General features: G+C 41.9%; 1 protein-coding gene across 1 annotated transcript in view; it reads right to left on the reverse strand.

The window, feature by feature from the left end:
* The window catches only part of fancd2 (FA complementation group D2), a 98,835-nt gene that overhangs the window by 65,617 nt on the left and 20,934 nt on the right, over positions 1-12,284 (reverse strand). Inside the window, exons 9-12 of the mRNA XM_043707668.1 lie at positions 11,381-11,468; positions 9,980-10,084; positions 5,917-6,017; positions 1,507-1,615 (exon numbers count right to left, since the gene is read on the reverse strand). Coding sequence (XP_043563603.1) covers positions 1,507-1,615; positions 5,917-6,017; positions 9,980-10,084; positions 11,381-11,468 — 403 coding nt within the window. The remainder of the gene's footprint in view (positions 1-1,506; positions 1,616-5,916; positions 6,018-9,979; positions 10,085-11,380; positions 11,469-12,284) is intronic.

Here is a 12,284-nt window from a genome sequence, read left to right on the forward strand (position 1 = left end):
TACAGGTTCATTAAACAAGCATCATGTTCATTAAACAAGCATCAAGTGCTCATTTCATGCTTTTTGTATATACCCTTGCACACTATTTTTATCCAAATAATCAGCCAATGCCCTCTTGAGTACCTCAAATGAATCTACCTCCAACGCACCTGCAGGCAGTACATTCCATATTCCAACTACTCGCTGAATGAAAAGGTTTTGCCTCATTTCACACTGCTTCTTTTACAGGCCACTTTAGGTCTATGCCCTTTTATTCTAATTCCTTTTAGATGCAGTTTCTCCCCATCTATTCTATCCAGCCCACTCATGATCTGGAAAATCTCTATCAGGTCTCGTCTTAGCCTTCTTCTTTCCAAGGGGAAACAGCCCTTGCAGACTTATTAATTGGCATCATTATTATATTGCATGTAAGCGTTTACATGCAATGTAAAGATGTACATAGCCATTTACTTTTTTTCCAATTTCATGGTCAAAGATGGATTTTGTTAAATCTATCTCAGCAGAATGTTAGGGAGAGTCACATAGAGTTTATGGTTGAAAAAGGAGGAGGGGGACCTTGTTGTACTCCCTCGAGATTTAAAGGTTCCAAGTTCTTTGTACTATAGAGCAGCAGACTTTCCAAGGGAAACCTGTTGACTTTGAAATGTCATGAGAAAGTAGCAAAGCTTGCCTGTGGTTTCAGAGTCTGTATATTATTCAGGAAAAGGGTTTGTGTAAGGAAATTATTGCAAGTCATTATATTGGGCATGAGAAAGTACGGTACAAATTTGATCATTAGGATAATAAGCAAAGCTGAAGACATCCATTAACTATATCATAGAAAGATAGTCGTTAATAATGCTGTTTTTAAAAAGAATTTCAAGAATTAGCTTTGATGAAAACAACTACAACTGTTTTCATGAATAAATTGTCTTCAAAGGATTTAAGACACATCATGAGGGCCTGTGACATGTACCTTTGATGTAGGAAAGATATCATGTATAAAGGAGGATGCACCCTATAGTGCTTCAAAGAATTTGAAAGATACAGGGGTGTTGGCCGAGCACAAATGTCACTGGGCTAGCAAGCAAGAGGGCCCAGCTAATAGTCAGCAAACCACAGAGGTAAAAATCACTGATAGAACTCAAATTCCATTAATATCTGAAATCAAATGTATTCAATGTTATTGTGCCAGAAACTATGACTGATTGCCATCTGATTTACCAATGTCCTCGAGGGAAGGAAATCTGTCATTCTATTTGTGAATCTAGACCCAATATATTTGATTCTTAACCGATTCTGAAATCACAGTTCCTTGTGATCAAAGAGGTTCAATGCTAATAGTCACAGGTCCTGATATCGATTTGGTTTCATAATAACAGGCCTGCCCAAGACAAGCTGAGTACACGTGGTTCACAACATGCAAAACTAAAGTGTCATATTAACCTTTTGTACTTCACTCCTATTAACCTATTTAAATTTTTGGCCTCGAAGACTTCTTCGACATCAAAAAAAATTAGGAATTACCTTAATCCAAGCTTCAGCTGTTGCTTTCTGAAATCTTATTGCAGCTTTGATGACATCAAACATGATCGCAACGCAGTCATGACCACTATTCTCTTGATTCACTAAAGCTCTAAATACAAAAACAGCACATTAATCAACATCAGTCATTATCAAGGAAGTCTGACTTCTGAACGAGTGTTGCATCATATTTAAGAAACTCCTGATACAGACTAGTTGTAGAAGCCAGATGCATTTTCTCTTCCACTTTGTGGGTTCCATTAGCATAAAACAAAAAGTCTTAATGGTAGAGCATTACCATATTTCTGTTTTGAAGAACGGTCACTGGACACAAAAGTTTTACTTTGATTTCTCTTCACAGATGTTCCCAGATCTGCTTAGTTTTTTCAGCAATTTATTTTTATTACCATACTTCTGGATTATCAGTTCTCTAAAGAATATTGGAATCTGTATGTTGCAAGTTATAAGCAGCAAAAAAAAAATAGGATACCTTTCACAAAGTTTAATGTTCCAGGGTTTTGGTGCTTTAGGAAAGATCAAAAAGGAAACAAGAGGAAGGGAGAGGAGTTTTTGATTAGGGATAACATTACGGCTATATTTAGGGAGGATATTCCTGGGAATGTGTCCACAGAAGTTATTTGTGTGGAATTGAGAAATAAGAAAGGGATGATCGCCTTATTGGGAATTGTACCATAGACCTTCCAATAGCCAGTGAAAATTGGGGTACAAATTTGTAAGGAGATTTTAGTCATCTGTAAGAATACAAGGGTGGTTATGGTGGGGAATTTTAATTTTCCAAATATAGACTGGGACTGCCATAGTGTTAAGGGCTTGGATGGAGAGGATTTTGTTAAGTGTGTACAAGAAAATTTTCTGATTCAATATGTGGATGTACCGGGTGCAAAACCTGACCTATTCTTCGGAAATAAGGCTAAGCAGGTGACTGAGATGTCAGTAGGGGAAAACTTTGGGGCCAGTGACCCATAATTCTACTGGTTTTAAAATACTGATGGAAAAGGATAGACAGGATCTAAAAGTTAAAGTTCTAAATTGGAGGAAGGCCAATTTTGACAACATTAAACAAGAAATTCCAAAAGTTGATTGGGGGCGTTTATTCACAGGTAAAGGGATGGCTGGAAAATGGAAAGCCTTCAAAAATGAGATAACAGGAGTCCAGAGACAGTATGTTCCTGTTAGGGAGAAGGCTAAGGTTGGTTGGTGTAGGGAATGCTGGATGACTAGAGAAATTGAAGTTTTGATTAAGAATAAGGAAGCATATGTCAGGTTTGGACAGCAGAAATCGACTGATTCCCTAAAAGAGTATAAAAGCATTGAAGTATATTTAAGAGGGAAATCAGGAGGACAAAAGGCGACTTGAGAGAGCTTTAACAAATAGGGTTATGGAGAATCTGAAAGGATTCTAAAAATACATTAAGGACAAAATGGTAACTAAGGAGAGAATAGGGCCCCTTATCGATCAGCAAGGCCACCTATGTGGAACCACAGGAGATGGGGTGAGATACTAACGAGTCTTTGCATCGGTGTTTACTGTGGAGAAGAATATGGAAGATAGAGAGAGAATGTGGGGAAGTAAATAGCCACATGTTGAAAAAATGTCCATATTACAGAAGTGGTGGTGCTGCTGGATGTCTTAAAACACATAAAGGTAGATGAATCCCCAAGACTTGATCATGAGTATCCGAGAACTCTGTGGGAAGCTAGGGAAGAGATTGCTGGGCCCCCTTGCTGAGACATTTGCATCATCAATAGCCACAGGCAAGATGCTGGAAGACTGGAGGTTGGCCACAATGGCACCACTACTTAAGAAAGGTGGTAAACAAAAGTCAGGGAACTATAGACCAGTGAGCCTGACATCAGTGGTGGGCCAAGTTGTTGGAGGGAATCCTGTGGGACACGATTTACATGTATTTGAAAAGGCAAGGACTGTTTAGGAAATGTCAGCATGGCTTTGTGCATGGAAAATCATATCAGATGAACTTATTTGAGTTTTCTGAAGGTGAAACAAAGAGGATTGACGAGGGCAGAGCAGTGGACGTGATGTATATGGGTTTCAGTAAGGTGCTCGACAAGGTTCCTCACGGTAAACCGGTTGGCAAGGTTGGCTCACATGGAATAGAGAGAGAACTAGCTATTTGGATATAGAACTCGCTCGAAAGTAGAAGACAGAGGGTTGCTTTTCAGACTGAAGACCTGTAACCAGTGGTGTGCCACAAGGATCAGTCTTAGGTCCACTGTTTTTCATTAATTATATCAATGATTTGGATGCGAACATTGGAGGTGTGGTTGGTAAGTTTACAGATGACACCAAAATTGGAGGTATAGTGGACAGCGAAGGTTACTCGAGGATACAATGGGATCTTGACCAGATGGGCCAATGGACCGAGTGGCAGATGGAGTTTAATTTAGATAAATGTGAGGTGCTGCATTTTGGAAAGGTAAATCAGGGTAGGACTTATACACTTAGTAGGAAGTTCCTGGGGAGTGTTGCTGAACAAAGTGACTTTGGAGTGCAGGTTCATAGTTCCTTGAAGTTGAAAGTCACAGGTCAACAGGAGAGGAAAGAATGTGTTTGGTATACTTGCCTTTATTGGCCAGTGCATTGACTGCAGAAGTTGGTTCAGCCACTTTTGGAATGCTGCGTGCAATTCTGGTCTCCCTGCTCTTGGAAGGATGTTGTGAAACTTGAAAAGGTTCAGAAATGATTTACAAGGATGTTTCCAGGGTTGGGGGGGTGGGGGGAAACGGGGGTTTTAGATACAGGGAGAGGCTGAGTAGACTGGAGATATTTTCCGTGGAACGTCAGAGGCTGAGGGGTGACCTTACAGAGGTTTATAAAATCATGAGGGGCATGGATAGGGTGAATAGACAAAGTCTTCTCTGGGATGCAGGAGTCCAAAACTAGAGGGCTTTGGTTTAAGGTGAGAGGGGAAAGATTTAAAAAAGGGACTTAAGGCGCAATCTTTTCATGCAAAGTTTGGTGCATGGATGGAATAAGCTGCCAGAGGAAGCGATGGAGGCTGGCACAATTACAACATTTAAAAGGCATCTGAATGGGTATATGAATAGGAAGGGTTTGGAGGGATATGGGCCAAGTGCTGGCAAATGGGACCAGACTTATTTAAAATATCTGGTCAGCATGGACGAGTTGGACCAAAAGGTCTGTTTCCATACAGTACACTGTATATCTCTAGAAGTCTAACTTACAGATGTTTCTGTAAAACAGCATTTTACAAGTAATGAAGTATTTGCAAAGAAAAGCCAGCAGAGCTGTGGCAGTGCTGTCGCGCAGCCAGTTGGTGGTGTGCGTGAGGAAGGGGTTATGTGGGCTTGGCCCCCACCCTCCCATCACCAGAGCTGGGGATGTGGCACATGAGGCCTGCAAAAGTGAGCCGATGTTCCGAGCCAGAACAGGCGAAGGATCAGCCCACTACCTTCTGTGCAATGCCCAAGGGAACCAGGTACTGAATGTAATGCTGGAAGTGGGACAGACAACTTGTCATAGCAAGTTCCCAAAAGCACAAAATATTAATCATCAGATCAATTTTCATTTGTGATGTTGACTGAGAGATAAATATTCAACAAGACTCCAGGGATACTTCCTCATTCTTCTTTGAAATAGTGCCATGAGATCTTTAATGTCCACTGAGAGGAAAATTAGGGTCTCCTGAAAGATGGCATTCCTGCACTCCCTCAGTAACACAGTGGACTGTTTGCCTCAATTTTAGGCTTCAAGTCTTGAGTAGGACTTGAACCCCCAACCTCCTAATGCAGAAGTGAGAATGTTACCAACAGAGCCATAGCTAACACAGCTCAATAGGTTTGTAATTCCACAGAGCTTTTGTGGAGAAAGTGAGGACTGCAGCTGCTGGAGATCAGAGTCAAGAGTGTCGTGCTGGAAAAGCACCGAGGAGCAGGAGAATCGACATTTCGGGCATAAGTCCTTCATCAGGAATGAGGCTTGTGAATCGGGACTGAGAGATAAATGGGAGGGGGTGGGGGAGGGAAGGTAGCTGAGAAAACGACAGGTGGATGAAGGTGAGGGAGAAGGTGATAGGTCAGAGGGGGGAGTGATGGACAGGTCCGGTGGGCAGTGCCGAGTTGGAAGTTTGGGACTGGGATAAGGTGAGGGGAGGGGAAATGATGAAGCTGTTGAAATCCACATTTATCCTGGAGCCTATCATGAATTGTCCCACATAGCATGCGAGTTTCTTTCTTAAATAGTTGTTTCATCAGAAAGATTGATTTTAGAGAAGGGTGAATTTTAATCTGGCTTCCCCTTAGTTTGAACTTTACTTTCTGTTCAAACACGAAGGATCGGAATATAACATTGCAACGCGGAACTCTTCAAATTCCAGCTGAATCACTTGTGCATAAAATATTTTCGCATCATACCCTGCAACACTCTTCTGTTTCTGCTTGTCTCGGCTAGTCTGCAGTTGTGAAGGAAGCACACAAGATTCCAATCCTAGATTCATCCGCAATTCTGTAATCACCTAAAATGAAAAAACAGTGCAAGTCTCAGCAAACAAAGTTCAAAGGCTTCTTCATGAGGTCAGTTGCTGCATCAATGAAAGCCACATTTAAATTCAGAGTCAAATGGCATACTGTTCTTATACAAAATAATGAGAAACTTCCATTTTTGAAATCAAACTGCGCATAGCCACATCAAAATGTAACATCTCAGAAAGGTTGGGGTACAAAAAAAACTTAGCAACTGACAGTGATTTCATGTAATAAAAGTGCAGGCGATAGCTGTAACTATGATTGTCATTTAAACATAAACCAGAGGGCCCTCTTGTGGCACAGTGGTAGTGTCCCTCGGCTTGGGACAGAAGGCTCGGGTTCAAGTCCCACATGCTCCAAATGTGTGTAATAACATCTCTGAACAGGTTGATTAAAAAAAATAGGTTTAAACATTAAGCTGCTCTGGTTCTAATTTTCTGTAAATTGTTGCTGGTTTCAGAAATCTGCTTCTGACCCAATAAACACATGGAATCCTACTTAAAGTATCTGATAGCCTGACATCCATCTTTAGTCAGCATGCCCTGAATGGATACTGACAGCCATGGATCTCCATATTAGGCCAGGTTTATTCTTGATCATAGTCTACAGTGATCTGCATTGCCTTCTGCAGGAAATTCTCCTACTCTTACCACCTGCAATGAGCATATCAGAAGAATTTATAGCTCGATGATCAACCTGCTTTATCATGCAATACATGCAATTTCATAGCTAAAATGTTTCAGAGTGTGACTCAAAGGAGTTGGTTGCTGACCTAAAATCTGGGAAAATTCAAAAGCTAGCATGGTCTTAGTGCTTTGGAGGCTAGACTTTGGACTATGTATGTACTGTGAAAGTAAAGAGGAACCTGAAAGTAACTCTGTTTCTTTCCACAATACTTCCTGACCTGCTGTTTTGAATAATTTCTATTTTCAATTCACATTTCAAGCACCTGCAGTATTTGGCTTTTGCACTCCGGCTAGAGTTACTCTTACACCAAGTAAAATCTTCAACAAATTTAACAAAAGAACAATTTTGACAGTTAGTTCTATGGGCTGATGCAGCCAAAACTTCTTTAAAGAATTACTGTCCTAATATAATTTGTTTTGTATTATCGATTTGGAATGGAGCTCTTGTCACAGTGGCAGTGTGTCTACTCTGGACCAAGAAAAATCCTTTCAGCTTCCTCTACTTTTACGGTACATATGTAGTCCAAACTCTAGCCTCCAAAGAACTAAGACCATGCTGGATTTTGGATTTTCCTGGATTTTACGTCAGTAACCAACTCCGAGTCACACTCTGAAACATTTTAGCTATGAAACGTTTTAGCTATGAAACGTTTTAGCTATGAAATTAGCTATGCTCATTGCAGGTGGTAAGAGTAGGAGAATTTCCTGCAGAAGGCAACGCAGATCACTGTAGACTATGATCAAGAATAAACCTGGCCTAATATGGAGGTCCATGGCTGTCAGTATCCATTCAGGGCATGCTGACTAAAGATGGATGTCAGGCTATCAGATACTTTAAGTAGGATTCCATGTGTTTATTGGGTCAGAAGCAGATTTCTGAAACTAGCAACAATTTACAGAAAATTAGAACCAGAGCAGCTTAATGTTTAAACCTATTTTTTCTAATCAACCTGTTCAGAGATGTTATTACATCTACTGTATAATTCTCAAGACCAACTAGCCCCATAGGTTCATCATAATGTTTCTGAAGAGGCTGATATAATTATTCTAATCAGGAATGGGTTTCATATGTGCTGTGCTACTACACTTCCCTCTGACCCAGAAGTTCCCATTCAAATCCCACCTGTCCTGGAGAAGTGTCATAAGTCAGGGAGGAGGGTGGAGTGGATATGTGAAAAGGAAGATAGGCAGGTGGGACAAGTCATGGGGACAGTGCTGAGCTGGAAGTTTGGAACTGGGGTAAGATGGGGGAAAGGGGAAAATGAGAAAACTGGTGAAATTCACATTGATGCCATGGGGTTGAAGTGTTTCGAGGCGGAAGATGAGGCGTTCTTCCTCCAGGCGTCGGGTGGTGAGGGAGCGGCGGTGAAGGACGCCCAGGACATCCATGAGTGGGAGGGGGAGTTAAAATGTTGGGCCACAGGGCAGTGGGGTTGATTGGTGCGGGTGTCCCGGAGATGTTCCCTAAAGCGCTCTGTGAGGAGGCATCCAGTATCCCCAATGTAGAGGAGACCGCATCGGCAGCAACGGATACAACAAATGATATTGGTGGATGTGCAGGTAAACCTTTGATGGATGTGGAAGGCTCCTTTGGGGCCTTGAACGGAGATGAGGGAGGAGGTGTGGGCACAGGTTTTGCAATTCCTGCAGTGGCAGGGGAACTTGCCAGGACGGGAGAGGGGGGTTGTTGGGTGACGTGGACCTGACCAGGTAGGCACGAAGGGAATGGTCTTTGCGGAAGGCGGAAAGGGGTGGGGAGGGAAACATATCCCTGGTGGTGGGGTCCGTTTGCAGGTGACGGAAATGTCATTGGATGATTTTGTTTATGCGAAGGTTGGTAGGGTGGAAGGTGAGCACCAGGGGAGTTCTGTCCTTGTTATGGTTAATTGCCATCCCGTATTCCCAATTCCTCCGCCTTCGCCATATCTGCTCCCAGGAGGACCAGTTCCATCACAGAACACACCAGATGGCCTCCTTCTTTAGGAGACCGCAATTTCCCTTCCCACGTGGTTAAAGATGCCCTCCAACGCATCTCGTCCACATCCCGCACCTCCGCCCTCAGACCCCACCCCTCCAAACGTAACAAGGACAGAACCCCCTTGGTGCCCTCCTTCCACCCTACCAACCTTTGCATAAACCAAATCATCCGTCAACTTTCCGCCACCTCCAAACAGATCCCACCACCAGGGATATATTTCCCTCCCCACCCCTTTCCACCTTCCGCAAAGACCATTCCCTTCGTGACTACCTGGTCAGGTCCACGACCCCCAACAACGCACCCTCCTGTCCTGGCACCCTCCCCTGTCACTGCAGGAATTGCAAAGCCTGCACCCACACGTCCTCCCTCACCTCCATCCAAGGCCCCAAAGGAGCCTTACACATCCATCAAAGTTTTACCTGCACATCCACCAATATCATTTATTGTATCCGTTGCTCCCGACGCGGTCTCCTCTACATTGGGGAGACTGGACGCCTCCTCACACAGCGCTTTAGGGAACATCTCTGGGACACCCACAACAATCAACCACACCACCCTGTGGCCCAACATTTCAACTCCCTCTCCCACTCTGCCGAGGACTTGGAGGTCCTGGGCCTCCTTTTCCGCCGCTCCCTCACCACCCGACGCCTGGAGGAAGAACGTCTCATCTTCCACCTCGGAACACTTCAACCCCAGGACATCAATGTGGACTTCACCAGTTTCCTCATTTCCCCTTCCCTCCACCTTACCTCAGTTCCAAACTTCCATGTGCTTTTCCAGCACCACTCCAATCTAGAATCTGGTTTCCAGCATCTGCAGTCATTGTTTTTACTGAGGTATCATAACACTTCTGAACTGGAATGATTAAGAATATATATCATTCTAGACAAGTGCATTGTCTCATTTCAGAAGTGTGGCTCAGAAACAATGTCACTACTGACAATCTAGACTGAAACTTTATTAAATGTAAAGTCACCATATTGCCAGAGCGCCATAGGACTGTTCACTCAATAGAGAGAGCTGATTGGTGATGGTTTAACCTGAGGGTCACTACACCTCAGGTGAAAGGAGAGCTTTAGAACTAGAGTCCTTCCGGTAACCTCAGTTGGCATGAAGGAATTGTTCATTGTCAGAACTTAGTCTTTCAGAAGTGTAAAACCAAGATAACTGTGCTCAAGCAAAGTCTCAGAGAATCTTAATCCATCAGACAGTTACTACTTCTAACAACAGCTGACAATTCATTTTTGGCTATGAATTTCCAACAGAAAAGCATATTCATGTGCTTTACCTCTATAGCATCTTCCGTTCTGATGGCATGAAAAATGAACTTGACAACTACAGGGAGATCATCAAGTTTCACTGCAGACAAGGTTGACATAACAGAATGACGCACCTGCAGTTTTTAAAACAAAGAGAAATGAATCAGAAATCGAAATATTTTTCCAATGTGAAAATACCCTACGGCTGCTCTGTTTGAGAATATGCAATTAGAATATATCTTAAATTTGCCATTTTAAATCCATACATCAAGTTCAAAATATCAGTAACATTATAAACGTTTATTTTTGAATGTACAAACACATCATATGATATGGTTGTAAATTATACGGATGGTTTTCCTGTTGCAGGTTATATTCCAGGATTATCTCTTCAGACTTCAATCCAATCATCCATGTTGGATGGAGATATGCAAATACCAGATGGAGACGAGATTGGCTACAGCTCTATGTCCCTCATGGACAAAGAGCCGGTTAACAATCCCAGATCAGCCATGGAAATGCTGAGTGGTGCAGGGTTTGAGGGGAGTCAGGTGGGATGCTCTTCAGGGGGTTGGTGCAGACTTGATGTGCCGTAGTTCTGATCTGGACTGTGGAGATTCTATTATTCCTCCTGTTTTTGTTGTAATGTGGGTTGTCCTGGCAAGGCCAGAATTTGTTATTGCCTAATTGCCTGTGAAATCAACAACTTACTTGGTCATTTCAGTGGATAGTGAAGAATCAACATAGAATCAACAAACTACACATGCTAAGTCACAAATAGGTAAGAACAACAGATTTCCTTCATTAAAAGAACATTAGTTAACAACAATGAGTATTTTATAACGAACAATTATGGTTTCATGGGCACTATTACTGAGACTCGCTATTAATTCCTGATTTATCAATGGAATTTGAAGTCCTCCAGCAATCTAGTGACGTATGAACTCTTGCCCAGAAACATTACCTCGGGCCTCAGTGACATTACCACTATGCCACCATTCAGGTCACTGGACCAGACATTAACTCTGCTTTCTCTCACAGATGCTAGCATCCCTGCTGAGTTTTTCCAGCAATTTCTGACTTTGCCTTCAAAGTTACCACCACACTGAATTTTCTTCCATCAGGTAGAGCATTCCAGATCAGAACTACGTATGCACTTTTCTAGGTGGCATGAATACAATAACTAACTTGGTCTCCCCTCAACAATCAAAGACACTCGGGAAATTAAAGTGTCTCAAAATGCCTCCTAACAAAAATGTATTTGTCCTGGTGCCTTGCTTTCTGTTCTCAATTGTAGCACACAGAAGAAGTAATACAAGAAATGCAATTTTAAAAAAATTTCAATTATCTATCTACACATTCTATAGCTGAACAGAAAGTGAGGGAGTTTCATACTTTAAATACTGCAATTTTAGATGAGGGAAGCTTACCTCTATCAATAGCTCAGCATGAAGATTGAGGCTAGAGAGAGCATCCAGAATGGGCACTGTCAGCTGAGTGTTCTGTTGCAACAAGGAACTGTCAGAAAGAATAAAAATCATGTAGAACAGAGTGGAATATAAATTAACACAAAAAAAACCCAAGAACATTATCATACAATAAATTTAATCAAATTTGCATTTCAAGAGATCTAGAAAGAAATTGGATAGTAATAACACACACCACTTTCAATGTTCTAACGAAAGGCAGGATAGGCTTTTTTTTCACTGGAGCACAGGAGGTTGACAGGCAACATTATAGAAGTTCATAAAATTATGAGGGGTATAGACACAGTTAATTGTAATGGTCTTTTCCTTAGGATGGGGGAAATCAAGACTAGAGGGTAAATTTTCAAGGTGGCAGGAGAGAGATTTAAAAAAAGACTTGACGGGCAAATTTGTACACTGAAGGTGGTTCATGTGTGGAATGAACTTCCAGAGGAAATGGCGTTTGCAGGTACAATTACAACATTTAAAAGACATTTTAAGTACATGAATAAGAAATGTTTTGAGGGATATGAGCCAGGAGAGTCAGGTGGGACTAGTTTAGTTTGGGATTATGGTCGGCATGGACTGGTTAGAATTAAGTCTCTGTTTCCATGCTATATGACTCTATAATGGAACAGCAACTTTAAAATAATGGTTGAATAGGCAGAATTGTGCTGTGCCAGTCGACAGAGATTACACTAAGGCTTTTTGTATACATTGCCTTGACTAGACCAGTGGGTCAATATGTACTACTGTGGTTACGTTAAACAAGTGGAAAAATAATTTTCTTTGAGAAAAAAAGTATAAATAGCAGAAGGAAAATACAAGCTCGAAATTGGAAAGTGTAAATTTGTTTCCCCAATTGTCC

This window comes from Chiloscyllium plagiosum, chromosome 18, assembly GCF_004010195.1.
Source record: "Chiloscyllium plagiosum isolate BGI_BamShark_2017 chromosome 18, ASM401019v2, whole genome shotgun sequence".
NCBI classification, from domain to species: domain Eukaryota; kingdom Metazoa; phylum Chordata; class Chondrichthyes; order Orectolobiformes; family Hemiscylliidae; genus Chiloscyllium; species Chiloscyllium plagiosum.